This window comes from Stylophora pistillata, chromosome 12 (genome assembly GCF_964205215.1).
Source record: "Stylophora pistillata chromosome 12, jaStyPist1.2, whole genome shotgun sequence".
Classification (NCBI taxonomy): Eukaryota; Metazoa; Cnidaria; class Anthozoa; order Scleractinia; family Pocilloporidae; genus Stylophora; species Stylophora pistillata.
Window position 1 is genome coordinate 11,242,030 of NC_142530.1, and position 19,810 is coordinate 11,261,839.

Consider the following 19,810-nt stretch of genomic DNA (forward strand, 5'->3'; position numbering starts at 1 on the left):
ATTTTATTGTGCATGCTTGTCGATTTAGTTATAATTGGGTTTGATGTTTTTGCCTGTATCACCAGTGATTTGAAATATTTAGTAATTTTTCTAGTATTGTCATACACCCCCTGTTTCGTGTTGTCACCGTAGTAATAGGCGTTGCGTTGTAATTATCTTTTCATTTTTTACGTGAATCAAGCAAGTAATTAAAGAAATTTCATAGATAGAAAGACTGGCTTGGTTCCTAGTAATATTCTTATCCAACCCTATCACGTTCGGAGCACTAATGGAGTGTAAGACCATGTGAGAAGAACTCCGTTCGTTACATACATCCTACTGTAAATATTTTATCCATCTACTTGTCTGTTATATAATTACTCACGTTCAGTTTCTCATTGATTGAAAATGGCATAAGCCTGCTGAAGCATGTCTCTTAAAAAAGTTGTATATTTCTTACAATATATATGGTTACTATGGCTCGTCTACCAGGGTGTGAAAATGTTGAGGTAGACAAAGAGTTATGTACATTTAGGAGGTGCATGGAATGGTGCTTAAAGACAACCCTTTTCACAAATGCTTGCGCTAAGCTAAGTGTTACCCCAAACATTTACCTTTTTGCCTCCAGGATCAATTACCAGATCACACCCTATGTCTCCTATCAAGCAGACCCAGCAGCTTTTGCTATTAATACTTTTCACATGTCATGGCATTATCACTTATTTTACACTTTCCCAACCTTTAGTCTGATAACAAGAGCTCTCCAGAAGATTAAGCAGAGAAAGCAACAGGGCTCCTGCTTGTACCAAAATGGCTCGCCCAACCATGGTGGCCCAGGTAAATGTAGATGTTAATCCAACCACCAATACAACTCCCAAGGGACAGAGATACTCTGTTTCTTCTCAACAGCCCACAGGAAACCCACCCACTTCACAAGAAACTTTGTCTGATTCTACATCACTTCTCCAGAGATACCTCAATGCCAAAGGCCTTTTGACAAAAGCTACCACAGTCATGGAACAATCCTGGAGGTCAGGCACTACAAAGCAATGTGCTACTTACCTTCGAAATGGAGACGCTACTATAGTTCAAGAGGCACTGATCGCATTTGTCCCCCTGTAGAGGATGGAATCAATTTTTTCCTGAACTATATAATTCTAGCATAGGATACTGTGCTATCAACCAGGCTTACCTTTTCTCCCAGGTGGTAAACCATTCATTACATTACGTTACATAATTTATTATCCTTCCCCATAAGGACTTTTCAAAGACAAATTAAATTCATCTGCAACACTTTTGTCGTCTTTAGTAAAGGTTCTTTTTGACAAAGATTTCTTTGGCATACAGAGATGAATCGCTTTCCAGATATTATTTGAGGCATTAGGATTATTTTGGATTTGGTCTGCTACAAATTCTTTCTCAGCAAATCTAATTTCATGTCTCACCTCACGTTTAAAGTTCTTGTAAGCGGACCAGGTTAAAGGAGCATTGGTCTTTTTAGCCTTTTTGCATCAACAAATTCTGGTCTTCATTAATCCACCAATGTTATCAGTCACACAGGGGGTTCAGCTTTCGGCGAACTTTAACGGTTCTAATGGGTGCATGTCAATCAAGAATACTTAACAATTATTCCACGAGTGCACGTTGGATATGAGACGATAGATAGCCAACGAGGCGCGTAGCGCCAAGTTGGCTATAATCATCTCATATCCAACAAGAGCGAGAGATAATACCTTTTAATAGGGGGAATGGGAAACTGATCGCAAAATGTTGATTAAAAAAATAAATTGCTTTCAAATGCTATCACTCTTGGCAAGAAAATAAGACCTACAACCTTCGTGAGCACAACACCTGAACGCGCGACCAAAAACCGCTTGCACAAAAGCGACTCTCACTAATCTTGTGTACCTGAAAAACAAATAAGAGAGTCGTGCCTATAACTGTACAAAAGCATAGCGAGAACCAAACTCAAGACTACAACCACTAGAAAAAAAAACACTGACAAAAAAAAAACAATCAGAAAAAAAACGACTAACAAGAAAGAAAAAAAAATACTTAGAAAAAAAAAAGCAAAAAACTTAAAAAAAAAGAATAGACTTAGGGAAAAAATACTTAGAAACGAAAAAACAGACTTGGCAAAAAACTTGAAACGAAACAACAGAGTTAGGAAGAAAGAGACAAACTTAGAAAAATAAATACTTAAAAAAAGACTTGGCAAAATACTTAAAAGAAAACAAGAGACTTAGGAAAAAAAACACAAACTTAGAAAAAAAAAAGACAGAAAAAAATAACAGAAAAAAACTTAAAAAAAGTAAACCACCATCTGTCAAGAACTAAGGAGTAACCTCACAGCGAAGTGAAATAAGATAAAAATCGACGGAGAACAACAACACCAAGAAAAACGGCCAAAGTGAAGATGCCACAACAATGTGATTTCAACATTCCAAATTCACTGGAGCGAAAAAAGAAAAAACCACAAGATCGAAAAAATCACCTGTGCAAATCGTTCTCATCACCAGTATATGACAAAGATGCACAAGACGAAGACCAACCAAAAAAGAAAAAGAGGTCAACACACAAAATCAACCACGTAAAAAGGGAGAAGGCAACGATGACGACCTGTCCGTCAATACAAAATATTGACCACGTAAACAGGGAAAAGGCAACCACGACGAGGAACTGCGTCATCAAAGGATGAGCATGAAGGTCAATAGATAAAATCGACCAAGGCGCAAAGCCACCATGGCTAAGAAGACAACGACCGCAAGAAGAAATTGGAACTCGGCTCATCCTCCACGTCATTGACGAAACTCAAGGCACTACAAACGAAACAAACTACTTAAGCGCTAGCTGATGATTTAACAAAAGGATTTTACTTAGAGTCGTTTCATCTTCACTTCAGCACGGAAGGATGCACAGCTCATCAAAACTTGTGCATCACTCTCTTTAGAACAGGACGAATTTTGGAAAATTCTGCTTTTGTGGGTTGGCAATGATAGGAAGAGTCAACATCGAAGGATCAAAAAGCAACGAGCCCCTCCCCCCAGACCGCGTCTCGCATTCTTTTCCACTGGGCGAGTTGTTTTTTGGTACACAGTGCTTCGGGGTTGGAAAGGGTGGGAAGAGCCAATGGTCATCCCTTCCGCCGACATGTTGTCTACCTGGCTTTACTCAACATTCAAAATACGCCTCCTCATGGCTACTCCTCACCAGCCCAACAACAAAGGAGATGAGTGAAAAATGTGTTCAGCCAGGAATCGAACCCATGTCTCCTGGTTACTGGTCAGATGCCTTACCACTAGGCCACTGAACCAACCCCACCATTCAACTGAATTGGAAGGACCTTTTTTTACATGGCAAGCTCTGAGGAGAATCACATTTTATTTACATACATACATACATACATACATACATACATACATACATACATACATACATACATGTATGTATGTAAAAAAAATTAATTTTATTTTCCTATATAATTGTTTACATATAGATATACACATTTCTTTTCTTTTTTAGAAGTAATTTTTATATTTTCTTACATTCATTGTGAATTCAAATTATAACTTATATGTGTATGTCCCTTTCTTAGATGTAGATTTTAAATATGTTTATAGTCATTGTAAATTCAACATAATTCAGCTTATAGGCTGCAATGTTGTTTCCCAATAAACTCTACTCTACTTATATGTAAAATTTATGTCCACGTAAAAGAAACATATAAGAACAACTGCACATGGGTTCCAAATACCTACATCTGATATAATTTATGTGTGACATATATGTTGCACACGCGTCATGCGTAACATATCCATGACATACATGTCACATATCACATGGGCAGTCACTTTCAACCATCAAAGCATCTGCGTCAAGGGGACATAATCTTCTTTTCAGACTAAATTATCATTATGGTGGTCAAAACCAATTCAATTTAGTCAATATATTCTGACTATCTCTCTACCATGCATTGCATTTAGCATCCACTCTACCCCAACATGGCTCTTAAGTACACCTTCTCATTGGTACCAGCCTCATTATCAGGAACTGCACTATGAAAACCTACAAGACTGAGCCTCGAAAAAATGCTGCAATATTGTGCAAGGAACAACAAGAACAATGCTTCAGTGGAAGATGAGGCAAAGTGCAAGTCCAGTGAAGAAGACCCAATTAAACTATGAATTTCACCCTTTATTCACATGCAAACTTCAAGTGGAAGGTAAAAAGCATGTGAAAAATGTTCTCCATTTCTCAGTGTTACCTTTAACCTTACGCATATCTTTGAAATGTTGGTTGTTCACTTTCTTGTAGGCAGAACAGTGCACCACTCGCTTAAAACAAAGATAGGTGAATGTTGAAAAGAGTCCTTTTTTGGCATATAAATTTCAAAGTTTCCTTTGCCTGTCTCCAGAACAGGCCAGCAAAGAGAATTGCACCACATTATAGAGGCATTGCAACCGATTATTACCAATCAAGACCTCACCCTCTTTATGATTATTATAATACATGGAAATTTTTGGATTTAGTAATTCAGTCCTGTGCTACACTAACATGACCCGGGGTGAATTGTCTGTCAAGTGCAAGAGTAGACTGCAGCACCTACAAAATTGGGCTGGACATAAAGTTTTCAGATAAGATAGCATCAGCAAAGCTCTCAAGATACTAGGATGGTCTAGCTTACAAATTATCAGGAAAAGGAACACATCTATTTTAATCTACAAATATCTTAATTTTAGTTCCCCTGTATCTTTCCGATTATTTTAGAAGAAACTATAGTTTCCATTGTTACACTACACAAAGGTGTGAAGACATTCATTCTCCAGGACTCAAACTAAGCCTCTGGAAGAAAACTTTTGGACACTCTAGAGCAGTTTTACTTCACTGGTTACCCAAAACATGCAAGCAGGCAGCATCTTTGAAGGCTTTTCAGCCACAAGTAATGAAGCACAATTTTGCATAGATTTTTACAATGTGCTTAAAGTTTAAATATTAAGCCACAAGTAATGAAGCACAATTCTGCACAGATTTTAACAATGTTTTCTATCTTGTAATATAGATCCAGTTCTACATATATGCATTTATATTTTTTTTTTATAATATCATAAGCTCTTAGCCTACAAGTGTTTATTAGAATTTGATTATAAAGACTGAAGTTCTGTTTTAATTTTTCTTAGACACAATTTTTTAGACTACAAGTGTTGTGATTGATTATAATATTGTAATGATTTTAGGCATACACAGGGCCCCTCTGGACAACAGCCTCCCAGCTTTTTGGGCCACCCTGTTTTAAATAAAGTTCTCTTACGATAATTAAAGTTCTCTTATTTAGGAAAACTGAGATCTTTCTCTATGGAGTACCAGAAACTAATACCTCAAACTCTGAGCCATCAGAATTTCTGACTGAGCCAAGGTGATAAAGCTTTTAAATGTTGTGTTAAAAAAACACAGAGAACATATCCCACAGACAGCTTCCAACAAATAATGTTTAGCCTTGTAAGTAATTAATGACTGGTAATGTCAAATACAGGATGAATATATGAGGGTAACTAGCAGTTTTCATTATAATGAGCAAGAATTGAAGCAAATCAAAACTTAAAGGGGATGGGAGACTATAATCCTAGTCTGAAGGTAACAAAAAGCAATGCAGAAAGAACAAAATATCAGAAAAGACACGCAAATTACTGATGTCTGCATCCATCTGGACGCAAACACTTGTGTCATGGACAGGGCTATCATGTTTGCTACAGCCTTTCCCTCCACAATTGAATATTCAATAAAGAAAGAAATCTCTACCAGCAGATGGAAGATCTAAACATTCCTACTGTTAGAATACATGCTCCAATATCATGACCAGTGTAATCACATGCTTACCACAACAATTATCACAGTTAATCATGGCTCATTTACACATTAGAAGAAAAACCACTTTAGGAAATGCCACAAAATTGTATAGTTGATACTATACACCGAATCTAAATATGGCGAATGGCGCGGAGAGATTGGGCCTTGTGTCACGTAAACGAGGCTGGTCAGTCGACAGCTTTGCAAACTCAAATGTTTATATTAGATAGATAGATAGATAGATAATAATCTTTAGACAGGGTGCGTTCTCACAGAAGTGGTTTTCAGAACGGCCCTGTAAGCACCCACCCAACCCACCCCAGGGGAGGACATCCATCACACAGTAATCTCGTGCATGGGAAATTAACGTCTCCTACCCCTAACCCTGCAGGAGACGGGACCTCCATTTATTCGTCCCTATCCGAGAAGACTAGAATATCTAACCATTTCTTGATGTTACAGATTTGCAGCAGGAGTTAGAGCGCGTTCAAAAAAGAGCTTTCTCTATTATAAGCTCAGGCCAAGACTATCACGAGATTTTAGAGGCTGCCGGCATTCCACCGATCATGGCTAATATGGAAAACATTTGCCGCAATCTCTTTAGCAACATTATCGGAAAAGATAATCACGGGCTTCGTGAATTGTTGCCTTGTGCCAACCATCCAAAGCACAATTTAAGACGTAACAGGCGTTTCGAAATCCCCCGGTGGAGGACAAACCGTTTTAAAAACACCTTCATGATGGCCTCCACCATTAAATATAACAACAACAGTTAATTTAACGACCGTTTCCTAGAAACCTATGTAGATAATGTAAGTATAGCTTTTAAATATAGATAGGTTTTAGCTCATAGATTTTTTTAATTGTTATAATTTTGAATATTCTTGTATACGTTATATAATATATTTATTTAATTACATTATTGTAATATACGCAATTCAGCCGCAAGGCTGCTAGGTATATTTAAATAAACTATCTATCTATCTATCATCTATCTATCAGAAAGGAAGCATATTCTTCTCAGTTATTTTAAGACCTTGAGTGTTGGTCCGGCCGGGGCTCGAACCCTCAACCTCCCGCACAACAGTCCAGCGCTCTATCCATTGAGCTAACCGGGAGGCTAGTGAACTAGTTTTTATACGAAGCTTTTTATTGATTTGCATCGAGATTGTACCTCGTTCAAACTATGCCTTCACACTGCTGCGTTGTTGGTTGCACTCAGAGAGGTTACAAGTCGGGAAAAGGCAAAAAAGTTTCGTTTTTCAACTTCCCAAAGGAGCGTTCAAGGAGAAAACAATGGATTCACGCCATTCGACGCGACGAAGGGAGGGATTTCCAAGTAACTGACAAAACTAAAGTTTGCTCACTACATTTCAAGCCGTCTGATCTGAGAAAAACATTAACTAGACGGGTTCATCCATTGGAAACGTCAGTTCCGTCGAGATTTATCTGGAGTGTTTCTCCAAAGAAGAGAAAGCCGCCCAAAAACCGATTGCGTTCGACTGCTTCGTCATCCAGGAAGCGAAAGTTGAACAAAACAGCAGAAAATAACAAATCTGTTATTGCTGATTCGGCTGTAGAAGAAGAGCAACATTCTGGAGATCGTACGGAGAACAAATGTGCTATTGCTGAATCGGCTGTAGACGAAGAGCAACATTCTGGATATAGTACTGAGAAGAAATATGTTATTGCTGAATCGGCTGTAGAAGAAGAGCAACATTCTGGAGATAGTATGGAGGATGATAACACTTGTATTTCTTGTAAGGAATTACAAGACAAATTGGTGTGCCTTGAGGAAGTATTAGCTGAACAAAAGAGACGTTCCGAGGAACTTTTAAAAGAAAACGAAAGTCTCCAATCAAAAGTAAGGAGCCTCGAAGACACCAACTCGAGCCTAGAATCGAGAACATTTTGTGTTGATCGGTTCGATTGTGACCAAGATGTTGCTTTTTATACTGGTTTTCCAAAAATAAACGTCTTTAACGCGATGTTGGAATACCTTGATCCAGGAACAGATTGTGAAAACATACGACCCAAAGAAAAAGCAAGTGAAGACTTACCAGATGACTTTTATGAAGAAGGGAGTGAACAGACTGAACAATATGTGAACAACAAGAGGGGACCCAAATGCAAAATCAAACCAAGGGACCAGTTCTTCATTGTAATATGCCGACTCAGGAGAGGCTTTGCAGAACTACATCTGGCTCATCTGTATTGTGTTGGGCAGTCAACCATTAGCAGAATTTTTGTTACTTGGATAAACTTCATGTACCTTAAATTTGCTCCTATCTGCATATGGCCTTCAAGGAGGACTATAGATGAGACTATGCCAGCTATATTCAAAGAAAAATACCCTCACACGAGAGTCATAATAGACTGCACAGAGGTGAGATGTGAAATGCCTAGCAGTTTGCTTTTAAACAGTGAACTTTTTAGTTCGTATAAAAATCATGTCACCTTAAAGGCCTTGATCGGTATTGCTCCCAGCAGAGCAATAACATTTATCAGCCAGCTTTACACAGGGAGCATCAGTGACCGAGAAATTGTAACGAGGAGTGGGTTCCTGGTTCAAGATTTTGAATGTGGTGACCAGGTCATGGCAGACAAAGGGTTTCAAATTGATGACTTGTTACCTTTGGGTGTCCAGAACAACATCCCACCATTTTTAGGAGGTGATTCACAAATGTCTGCTGAAAATGTTGTCAAAACCCAGCAAATAGCTAGCATAAGAATTCATGTTGAGAGGGCTATTAACAAAATAAAGAACTTTCATATCTGGGACAAAGTGATTCCCCTCAGCATGTTTGGAGTGGTTAATCAAATGTGGTCTGTATGTGCATTCCTCTGCAATACACATGACCCTCTCATATCAGAATGAATGACCCAACCATACTTTGTGTGGTCAAGCATGTATATCAATATGACAATCAGTACGCATTTTACATATTCAATGTGTTAACCATAATGCCTTTATTAACATACCCATATGGAAATCTACTTTTCATCCTTAACCAAAAACAAACTTTTGTTAAATTTCATTTGTATCAAGTATTGTACTAAAGCCTGTAACTATGATACACAGGTACATTTGGTAATTGTTAAGTTTCATTTCTTTCAAAGGTAATTAAAATGTAGTGCCAATACATGGCTATTACAAGTACAGTGTCTTTTTCCTCATCATTAAACGAATATCCTAACTATTAAATAGCATTAGTGTTAAAACTCATTGTTTTCTTTTGTTAAATGTCACTCACAAATTAGAAGGAAAATCGCACAATTATTAGTCTTTTCAGTAATTTGCTGGAGTTGCACAGCTTTGATATAAGTGATTAAATTAGCCATCCAAGGGTATCATAGATAGATCACAATGAGAACAACACAATGCAATTGAAAGATACAACTTAATTAAAGTGTGACACAAGGTCCTGATTATTATGAAGTGGGCTGACCAAGCTGCTTTCTTTTTCCTTTAACTAGCAGGGGAGACAAAACACACTGGTAAACCCTGGCACTTTATATAATCAGGCCAAATTAAATGTAACCTAACTAATTGTCACCCCATTGTTTCAATTTGCAGTCTATCTATGGTTTATTATGCAAAATAGTATTCCATATTTTCTGAACATGATTTTATCCTATTTACTAGAAAAGTTGCTGTATCCATGAATTAGAATGTCATTTTTATGTTTTGCATAAAAGGTTTTGAAACAAGTCATTGACTTTTGCTAAACTCACTGGCTGCTTTGGAGATAAAGTGTGTGAAGTAATAATCTTTCAGACGTTGTTGTAGATTGAGCCAGAACTGTTCCTGAAAATGGGATTCTCTCAATGCTCATTCCTCTGCTTGTATAAACAACAAAATCACACCACTTGGCTCCTGTGATTCCTAGCATGCCCTGTACCTGTTTGTAGTAAGAGTGGTCTCGTTTCAGCTTTGGCTGGCCATCACAATTTTCTAAAAAGAACCCATCATGAGAACAGGCATCAAGGGGTGTTACCATAAACTTTGTCTTTGGACATTTGACTTCAATAAGCCCAAAAGGTGAGTTACAGCCTTTGTCTACAACTTTGCCATCTGGGGAGGCACCAAGGTATGGTGAGGTTAAACAAACAACAAAACCTGACTTGTAAACTAAAACCGGCTTTTTTACTGAATGCATGTACTTCTGGTATTGTCTTATTGCAATACTTTCATACTGATTCCCATGCCTGGTAAATTTGTTATTTATAGGTTTTGGATGTAGAAGGTTGTTAACAAGGGACTCATGTTGTTTTTTTCTGTTCGCAATCAATCCAAAATTGGAAGCAGTAAATCTAAACCTTCTTTCCCTTTTCCATTCCTCACTGCCTGATTGCCCTCTTGTTTTAGTTTCAATGTCATTCACTTGAGATTTGTCCACTTTAATGTTTCTTAGTAATCTCTGCTCTGCTTCCTCAAGTTCTTCTGGTACTGTGTAAACATCATCTTGGTTATCCATCAAAGGAAATAATGGATATTCATAGATTTCTTGTAAAGGTACTCTTGAGAATGAAGATATGTCCATGTACACATTAAAGTTGTCTTCAGTAAAAGCTAGTTGGTAGCTCCCATATGATCCCTGAGCACAACTGCCAAATTTTGATTCAATACAATCTGGTTGGTTGGAAGTATTGGATGCCATGATTTGTGCCAGGGCCATTTTGGGATTTATAGCCTCAAGTTTTCGTTGAAGTTTAGATTCAGCTTGTATCTGATTCTGTATGGAGTTTCTAGCCTCATACAAAAGGCACTTGACTCCTGGTTCCCTTGAAGTAGTAGATATTTTAGCTTCACTTTTGGTTTTAGACACAAAGACATCCATCACTGGTTGCGGTTTTATCACAGCTCCTCTACCTCTCTTATGCCAAAGTTGCAATTTTGAAGTGCAGGCTTCCTTAGGGTTCATTTCATCCTCATTGTCTAGATCGTTCACATGATTACATTCATGTAAACTGTATTTGCAGATTATAAGCATCAATGCTAATGTATGGTTGCAATATCCGAGTTCTCCTGTAATACAGGTGCAAATTGCATGGATAACACTTCCAGAAATGATCGACAAAGCCACTTTTATGTCATGGGGTGGGTCGTTTTTTCTAAAGCTATGGTAGCAACGTGCTTTAAAATAAAAGAAATTGGAGTCACTAGCAGTTTCAATGTCTTTCAAATAGCGATCTTTTTCGAATGTCGTCGCTTTCCTGATACATGTCGGCACAGAATGATTTTTACTTGGGTCAAGATTCTTCCCTGTCTTGGCAATATGCAAATTCATTTCAGCTCGTGTGAAAAACGGCATCCTTTGAAGACTTTTACCCCATCCATCTTTAGGATACAAGGGTGTAAGAGAGAAATTTGACTTGTCACTTGGATTGTTGTGCGCTGTTTTTAATCGTTTACGTTTTGTGTATATCTTGTCGTCATCTGGGTCGATCACATTTTTATCTCTGCCGGATTTAATGTATTCTTCGACTCTGAAAAAAAAGTTCCCTTATATAAATCTAAAGCAGCAAAACAATAAATAACATTGCACATTTGAAATGACTGCTGATATTAAGTGATTTCTAACTAACAAACTCGTATTAAGAGAAGGTTGACAAGTTTGACGAGTCGAAAAGCGCGAAACGGTCCTATTTCTTATTAATAATCCAACTATAACAATTCTGTAATATTGCTGACTTTTATAAAGTGATAATCTCCTTTTATTTTTCTTTTGATTAAACTGCAATCGCTTCGAATGTTTCAACTATCTCCGAAAGTAAAGCTTACAAAGTGAAAGTGAATTTATCAGTCTGTCTCACCTACCGCTTAACAAGTTGTGCCTTCGTTTTGAGACCTTTCAAAGAATCTCCACGACATTTGAGCCAGAAACGAAGCTCGTCGTTCTTCAGAGAACAGGGCTGTCTTCCACAGAGGCTAGCTCCCACAATATCTTCCTCAGTAAGTTCAGTTTCCATGTTTTCAGCAAAAATTTCAAAGCCGGCGGGAAAACTAGATGACTGACCAGCCTTGTTTACGTGACGTACGGCCCATTCTCCCCACGCTGTCCGCCATATTTAGATTCGGTGTATGCCAAGTATGAACTTAAATCAGAACCACTTATGAATGATTGTAAAAGTCAGTGAAATATGCAATAAAAATCAGTTGTTACCCCTTCTCCTACTTGTGTGATGTGTATGTAACTAATTACAAAATGGTGGCATCAGTAAACCTAACAGGTTATGGGCCCAGTAGAAAGCTCATTTCACAGGGACAAAAGGAAGTACAGGCTAGGAGAGGTGAAGTTCTTAGGATACAGGCACCTTCAGAGGCTTCACAGTGTGGTTATACAAGAAGGTGAAGAAGCAGAACCCAGCAAGGAAAAGAAAGATAGTGCGTTTGCAGAACTGGTCTGGTGTTTGGACGATAGAAGTTTGGAATTTTGTCAAGTCTAAGAGAAGAGGTACTAATAATCTTATCTCCTTGAAAGTTGATGGATCTGTTCTAACAGACAACTCTGGTATTGCTCAAAGCATGAACTCATATTTCTCCTCGGTATTTACCACTGAAGATTATGTAAATTTTCCTACACAAGATTGTATTGTTGACAAGAAGCTTGCAAACATTGGTTGTTGTGTCAATGAGGTTAACCGCTTCCTCCTAAAACTCAAGCCCAACAAGTCCCCTGTGCCTGACCATATCGTGCCGTGCATCTTACAATCATGTGCATCGGAATTAACACCTTCATTGACATATATGCTAAACAAAACGTTCTCTGTTGGCCTTCTACCTGATGAATGGAAGCCTGCAAATATTACACCTCTATGCAAGAAGGGTCCTAGTTCTTCGAGAGAACACTACTGCCCAATTTCCCTTACTTCCATTCCCTGTAAGATCGGTGAAAAAATTGTTTTCGACAGGATGTTTCATTTCTGGCATGAATTGACCTTATCAACAACAACCAATTCAGCTTTCTGCGAGGAAGATCTCCTGCAACTGAATTATTATCAACGTTTAATGACTGGGCAAAATCACGAAATCTCTCCACTCCTACCGATGCCATCTTTCTCCATCTTGCTAAAGCTATTGACAGTGTTCCTCACGAGCGGCTGCTTTTAAAATTAAAAAGTAATGGCATCGACGGTTGTCTGCTTAACTGGCTTTTCTGGTTGGTCGGAAACAACATGTAGTTATTAGGGGATCTTGTTCTGATTGGTTGTGTGTCACCTCCGGCACTCCACAAGGGACCATCCTTGGGCCTCTATTATTCTTACTGTATATTAATGACATAACTGAATGCGTATCGTCTACAGTCAAATTATATGCAGACAATACAAAGACCTATAGAGAGATAATTGATCCGATTACAGATTGTCAGCATCTTCAGGAAGATCTTACCAACATTAGTGAATGGGCTTGTAAATGGCAACTACATTTTAACATGGATAAATGTGAATCTACGAGAATTACACATTCACATGATAAGTCAGTAACCAATTATTTCTTAGAACAGCCCTTGAAAGACGTAGATAAATTTAAAGATCTCGGTGTTATAATAACTAAGGACCTCTCATGGAGTAAACCACATTAGCAGGGGCGTAGCCAGGGGAGGGTTCCAGGGGAGGGTTCCAGGGGTTCTGGAACCCCCTCTCGGTCAAAAAACCCCCCTCTGCTCAGTCACTTCATCTCAGCAAGAGTGTAATGGACTCTCGATTCCTGAAATTCTTCATTTTCCTATGCTTACAATGGTTGTCTTTACACTAGGCCGTTAAGTAAGACTTAATGAGGCGTACACTAACAGTAATAATGTCACGGACGATCTCCAGGACATCCGAGACAACTGGACCAAGTGGTTTCATCTGGCAGTCACTACCGCAGAAAATGTCGGTGTTGTGCCTTCCATGCCGCACCGAACCAATCAGCAGCAGCATGGCGACAATGTACCAGCCCAGACACCATCTGATTACTACAAGAGGGCAGTTGCTATTCCCCTTCTAGACCATCTACAATCAGAGATGAAAACATACTCCAATCCTCCTAATGATGGTGTCTTGTCCAGCCTATTTAATCTTCTTCCTGAGGTGGTAGCCGGCAGAGACAGAAATCCTGACATTGGAGCAGCGCTAGAGTTTTATGAGAGCAACTTTCCTTCTCCTCATGTGGTTGATGTTGAGCTCCTGCGATGGAAGAGAAAGTAATGCAGCACTGAGGATGCCAACCTTCCCACCAGTGCAGTTCAGACACTCGCAGCATGCGATCAAGAGTTCTTTCCTAACATCCACACCTTGATCCGCATTTTGTGCACGTTGCCGATACTGTCAGCTGAATGTGAGCACTCATTTAGCACACTAAGAAGGTTAAAAACATACCTGAGGTCGACCATGTCAAGCAAGCAAGAGTCTGGGCTGGCACTGATGAACATCAATTACCACCGAGATATAAATATCGAGGAAGTGATAAACACGTTCGCTCAACAGCAACCAAGATGTCTTCTGTTTGCGTAGCATAAACGCCAAGTCTTGTACATACGTAATGTTAGGATTTTAGAACCGTTTTCTTTGGAACCAATTTGGAATCCCCCTCCTAGAAATCCTGGCTACACCCCTGACTAGTATAACTGTAAACAAAGCGAATAAAGTCCTGGGTTCTATTGAACACTTGATAGGCACCGCTAATGCAATTATTATTTCTATGCTCTACAAATCTCTTGAACGGCCAATTTTGGAATATGTGGTACCTGTCTGGTGTCCTTACCTCGTCGAGGACATCCATGCTCTTGAGAATGTACAGCAAAGAGCTTCAAGACTTGCTTTAAATCAACGCAAAGGAGACATGTCCTATGAAGACCAATGCAATTTGCTAAAATGGCCTACTCTTTCCCACCGTAAAACTTATTTATCTTTAGCTGAGTGTTATAAAATTTATTTTGGTTTTTACCATTTAGAATTTGAAAACTTTTTTGATTTCACTACAACTAGATGTACGAGAGCATATCATCAGTACAAACTTTACGTCAAACTGGGAAGACTTAATTGTTATAAACATTCATTTTTCATTAGGATTGTTAAATTACAGAATGAATTACCAAGAAACATAGTGGAAGCTGATAATCCTTCAGCATTTTAAATCTCAGCTTAAATAGTACATAAATATTTAATTGTAACTAAGTATTTTATTTTCATTTAGACTTTTTTCTTTAGGGAGTTTTCACATAGGGATAACCTCTTAACTTCCCTTTCTAGAAGCATCTTTTTCCCTTTCCTTTTTAGTGTATATATAGTCTGCTTCTGGAATCAATAAAGTATGTTTAATGTTTAATGCTCATAAAACTAGCCACTCGGCATTATTAAACAGTAAAAAACATCTAGCAGAGCAGCCCATTGTGAAAGCTCTGAATACCATGGAAAAGCACAACATCGACCTCATGAAAAACTGTTTACAACTGCATTCTTTGTGGCCAAAAACGAAAAGCCGTATCCTGACTTTGCCAACCTAACAGAACTCCAAGCTTCAAACTATGGTGATGACATCCTAACAAAACGCTACAACAATGATAAACAAGCGAATGAATTTATTCACTACATTGCCAAACATGAAAGTGACTTGAAATGGCACAAGAGAAACGGTTCTGAATTTATTGCTGTGGCTTTAGATGGGTCTACAAACTCTGCCAATATTGAACAGGAGTCCTACTTCGTTTCATATCTAGATGAGAACTACGAACCCTGTGTAGATTTTGTGAAAATTGTTGGAGTTCAGGGATGTGCAACGGGACAAAACCTTGCAGATGGCTTTTTTTGTACCCTTTTCTGATCTTGATGTGGATGTCAAGAGAAAATGTGTTGAACTAGCAACAGATGGACCTCGTGTAATGAAAAACATGTGTAGACTGCTCAGAAATGAAATCAAATGGCTGTTGGAATTTCATTGTGCAAATCATCGTCTGGAATTGTCCTTCAAAGATGCAGTTAAGAACATATCACTGTATAATGATGCACACAGTTTACTAGATGGGCTCTGTTGTTTCTATGACAACAGTAACCTACAGTCAAGAAGTCTGAAAAGGACAGTTGAACTTTTAGAAGTCAATTCAGTGGTTCACCCCACAGCGAAAGGTACAAGGTGGGTAGCACACAGGGAACAAGCTGTGAAGGCACTTGATAGAAACTATGTTGTCTGCACTAACAAGTGGTACCTGAACATAGACAGTGGTCTGATAAATGGTGTACGTAGTGTATTGAGAACACAGTAAAAGTACTTGTACTAGTGTTAGTGATATCACTGTAAGATTACTGAGTGATGTGAAAGTACTGTTACTAAGTAAGACTATTCCACCAGCTTATAAAATACTTGATCAACGAATAAAGATAGAATAGTAGTAAGCAATTGAGGAGTGTGTGTCTCCACTAAATGAATACACAACACATTGGCGACGAGGAAGAGATCCGAACTACTGAACAGGTAGAAGAAATCGAACTGCCAGAAACAGCAGAAGAAATCGAACAGCCAGAAACGGCAGAAGAAAATAAACAGCCAGAACCGGCAGAGAGTTCACAAGAGATGGAACGATTGTTACCCGCACTGTTCAATATTGATGCTGCAGATCTTTACAGCGAGTGGAAAAACTGGGTCAGTGCGTTTGAAATCTACGCCATTGCATCAGACTTGCAGAAAAAGGCAGATCCCGTTCAGAGAGCGACAATGCTACACTGCCTTGGCCCTTCAGTTCAACACATCTTCAACACTCTCCCAGGTGAACACAAAACTGTTGAGGAAGCAAAGACCACCCTGAACGAATATTTCGCTCCAAAATGCAACATAGTTGCAAAACAAAACAAATTCAGATCGCAAGCACAAAAGGCAGATGAGTCCATCGACGCTTGTCTAACAAGCTTGAGAGAGTTGGCAAAGTCTTGCAACTTCGGCGACTTAGAGGAGGAGATGATAAGGGACCAAATCGTCGAAAAATGCTCCTCCCATACTCTAAAGCAAAGGCTTCTCCAGAAAAGAAGACCTGCAGCTTGCCAAGACAGTAACGATAGCTCATAACGCAGAGACCACCGTTCAAGAAGCACGACTACTTTCTCAAGGCTCCAAAGAGAACCCAATCACCATTGACCGCGTGGGTACCTCTAGCAGACCACCAGTGAAGCGCTTCAACTGCTACAGATGTGGTGGCACGGATGGTCATAGCCCAAGTGAATGCGGTGTGCTTAAATCCACTTGCAACAACTGCAAAAAGGTGGGACACCTACAACGAGTTTGTCGCTCCAAGCCTAAAACGGCACAGATGAAAGGAAAGAAATGGAAAGGGAAGAAACCTCAACAAATGAAGGTTCGTAGCCTCTCATCCAACAAACCTGCTAACTGGCTTGAAGACAGTTCAGGTGAGGATAGCAAAGAGCCAGTACTCTTCATGAACAATGTGGACAACTCCATCACAGCTATGATAAACAAACGAAAAACCAAAATGATCGTGGACACAGGCTGTAAGTACTATATAATTTCCTCTCATTTACATAAAATGCAATTCAAGAACTGTGAACTGAAAGAAACTCGAAAGCGTTTTACCGCGTATGGACAAGACGAGGCGTTAATCTTTAAGGGTTATTTTCACACTGTCATAAGTATTGGCCACAAGGCCATTAACTCAAAAGTGTACGTAATAGAGGGTAAGGCAGAATCATTACTAGGAAGAGATTCTAGTTTCATGCTAGAAATCCTTACCCAAGTAAATTCAGTCGGTCAGACTAGTAAGCTTGATTCCTTGCTCCTAGAGTACGATGATGTTTTTCAAGGATTAGTAAAGGTTACAAATTTTGAACACAAAATAGCTATTGACACTGAGGTCAAACCCGTAAGTCAACACCTAAGGCGCATACCTGTCAGTCAAATAGAAGCAGTTAACAATGAACTTGACACGATGCTAGGAGGAGATATAATTGAAGAGGTGACAGAAGCAAGTCCCTGGGTCTCAAATTTAGTTATTGTTCCCAAAAAGTCGGGTGACCTTAGAGTATGTTGCGATCTCAGAGAGGTCAATAAGGCCATTATTAGAGAACGATATGTTCTACCTAAGATTGAGGATACCTTGCATGCTTTGCATGGTTCTAAATACTTCGCTAAGATTGACGCCAAAAGTGGGTTTTTTCAATTACCGCTAGCTGAAGAGTCGCGTTATGTCACCATGTTTATTACGCCTCGTGGTTGTTACCGATTTAAGCGAACTCCTTTCGGTCTCAGCGACGCGAGCGAAGCGTTCCAGAGAATGATGGATAAAATTTTGTTTGGCATCCAGGGTGTCCGCATTTCGGTCGATGATATAATTATCTATGGCAAGACAATGGCTGAACTCACTCAGCGGATCTGCAAAGTTTTCAATCGATGCCGTAAGCACAAACTCAAGCTCAATCGTAGCAAGTGTGAATTTGGGGTAAAGCAAATTTCGATTTTAGGCCATGTTGTCTCTGAATAAGGAATCGAACCTGATCCAGCGAAAACAGAAGCTATCAAGGCTACACCTTCTCCCGACAACGTATCCGATCTTCGATCGTTTCTCGGAACTTGTGGCTATGTTTCTAAGTTTATCCCAAATTATGCGAACATAGTCGAACCACTTTGAAAACTCACTCGGAAAGAACAGAAGTGGTCGTGGGGGAATGAGCAAGTAAAGGCATTCGAGGCCTTGAAAGAAGCATTGTCTGGCACACCAGCCTCGGCTTGTTTTTGTTTAGACGCTCTAACATATGTTGTCTCTGATGCCAGTCTGGTCGGTTTAGGGGCAATTCTACTGCAAGATCAAGGAACTGGTGAGCGTAAACTGATCGCGTATATCAGTCGATCACTTACATTGACGGAAAGGAAATATTCACAGATTGAGCGCGAAGCGCTAGGTTGCGTTTGGGCTGTTGAGCGTTTGCACGATTATCGGTTTGGCTTAGAATTCACCTTGCTAACTGACAACAAGCCTCTCTCTACTATGCTAAATCCGCACTCGAGCAAAAGTTTACCACTGCACATTCAAGCACTTAGCTTGGAGATTGCACCAGTATACCTTTCATATTCAGCATATCGCAGGCAACGCTAACACAGCAGATTCGTTGTTGCGTTTGCCGTCTAATCAAGACGATTTTTCGGATTCTGGTTTCGTTTGTGAAGACTACATAAGATTTGTTTTCACATCAAATGTGTCAGACCTTCAGGCTGTCACCCTCACTGACATACAATCCAAAACTAGCAAAGACATCACGCTGTCCCAATCACTTGTTCAAGTTCAAAGCGGAAAATGGTTGTTGACAGGTGATCTCAAACCATATGGCGCAATAAAAGACGAATTGTCTAATTACGAAGGAATTGTTCTCCGAGGAAACGGAATTGTAGTGCCACAGTCATTGCGAAAAAACATTCTGAAATTAGCACACGAGACTCATAAAGGAATCGTCAAAACTAAACAGTTTCTTCGAACTCGTTTTTTTTGGCCCGGTATGGATGATGCAACAGAAACTACGGTGAAAAACTGTCAAGCGTGCGTAGTTAATCAGCCTCTTAATAAGTACACGTCGCTCCAACCAACAATTTCACCTTGTGGTCCTTGGGTAAAAGGTGCAGTGGATCTCGTTGGTCCAATCAATGGAAAATCTAGTTTGACTTACATTGATTATTATTTATCATATACGGAAGCATTCATTTTACAAGAGGTCACTTCACCCGAAGTAATCAAAGCGTTGAAAGATATATTCGCTAGATTTGGGTTTCCAGAAGAAATCGTTTCTGACAACGGAAAACAGTTTGTCAGCGCGGAATTTGAGGCTGTTAGAATACATGCCCGGATATTCCGAGCACCCACACTTAAGTTACTTAACAGTTGCCCCAGATTAGAATACACCACAACGTACTACTGCTCACCTGCAAATTTCCTTTGTGGTAAATGCCTAAAATGATTATCGTTTCGTTCTAATTACGCCTATCTAAAAACCTGTATATAATATGATT

General features: G+C 39.2%; 2 protein-coding genes and 1 pseudogene across 3 annotated transcripts; 2 read left to right on the top strand and 1 right to left on the bottom strand.

Annotated features, from left to right (window-relative positions):
* Positions 1-7,009: 7,009 nt before the first annotated feature.
* On the top strand, positions 7,010-8,701 carry LOC148718812 (uncharacterized). Its single transcript, XM_088740005.1, has one exon. The coding sequence runs from the start codon at positions 7,010-7,012 to the stop codon at positions 8,699-8,701; it is 1,692 nt and encodes a 563-aa protein (XP_088596131.1).
* A 68-nt stretch (positions 8,702-8,769) lies between these two features.
* Positions 8,770-16,580, bottom strand: LOC148718813 (uncharacterized; annotated as a pseudogene). The gene is made up of 2 exons (XR_015994238.1): positions 11,645-16,580; positions 8,770-11,313 (listed from the first exon to the last, which is right to left on the bottom strand). The product of XR_015994238.1 is annotated as an uncharacterized LOC148718813 (transcript).
* LOC111331081 (uncharacterized protein K02A2.6) lies at positions 16,229-19,758 on the top strand. Its single transcript, XM_022936110.2, has 3 exons — positions 16,229-16,719; positions 16,808-18,251; positions 18,886-19,758. The coding sequence occupies exons 1-3, from the start codon at positions 16,229-16,231 to the stop codon at positions 19,756-19,758; spliced, it is 2,808 nt and encodes a 935-aa protein (XP_022791845.2).
* The last annotated feature ends 52 nt before the right edge of the window (positions 19,759-19,810 follow it).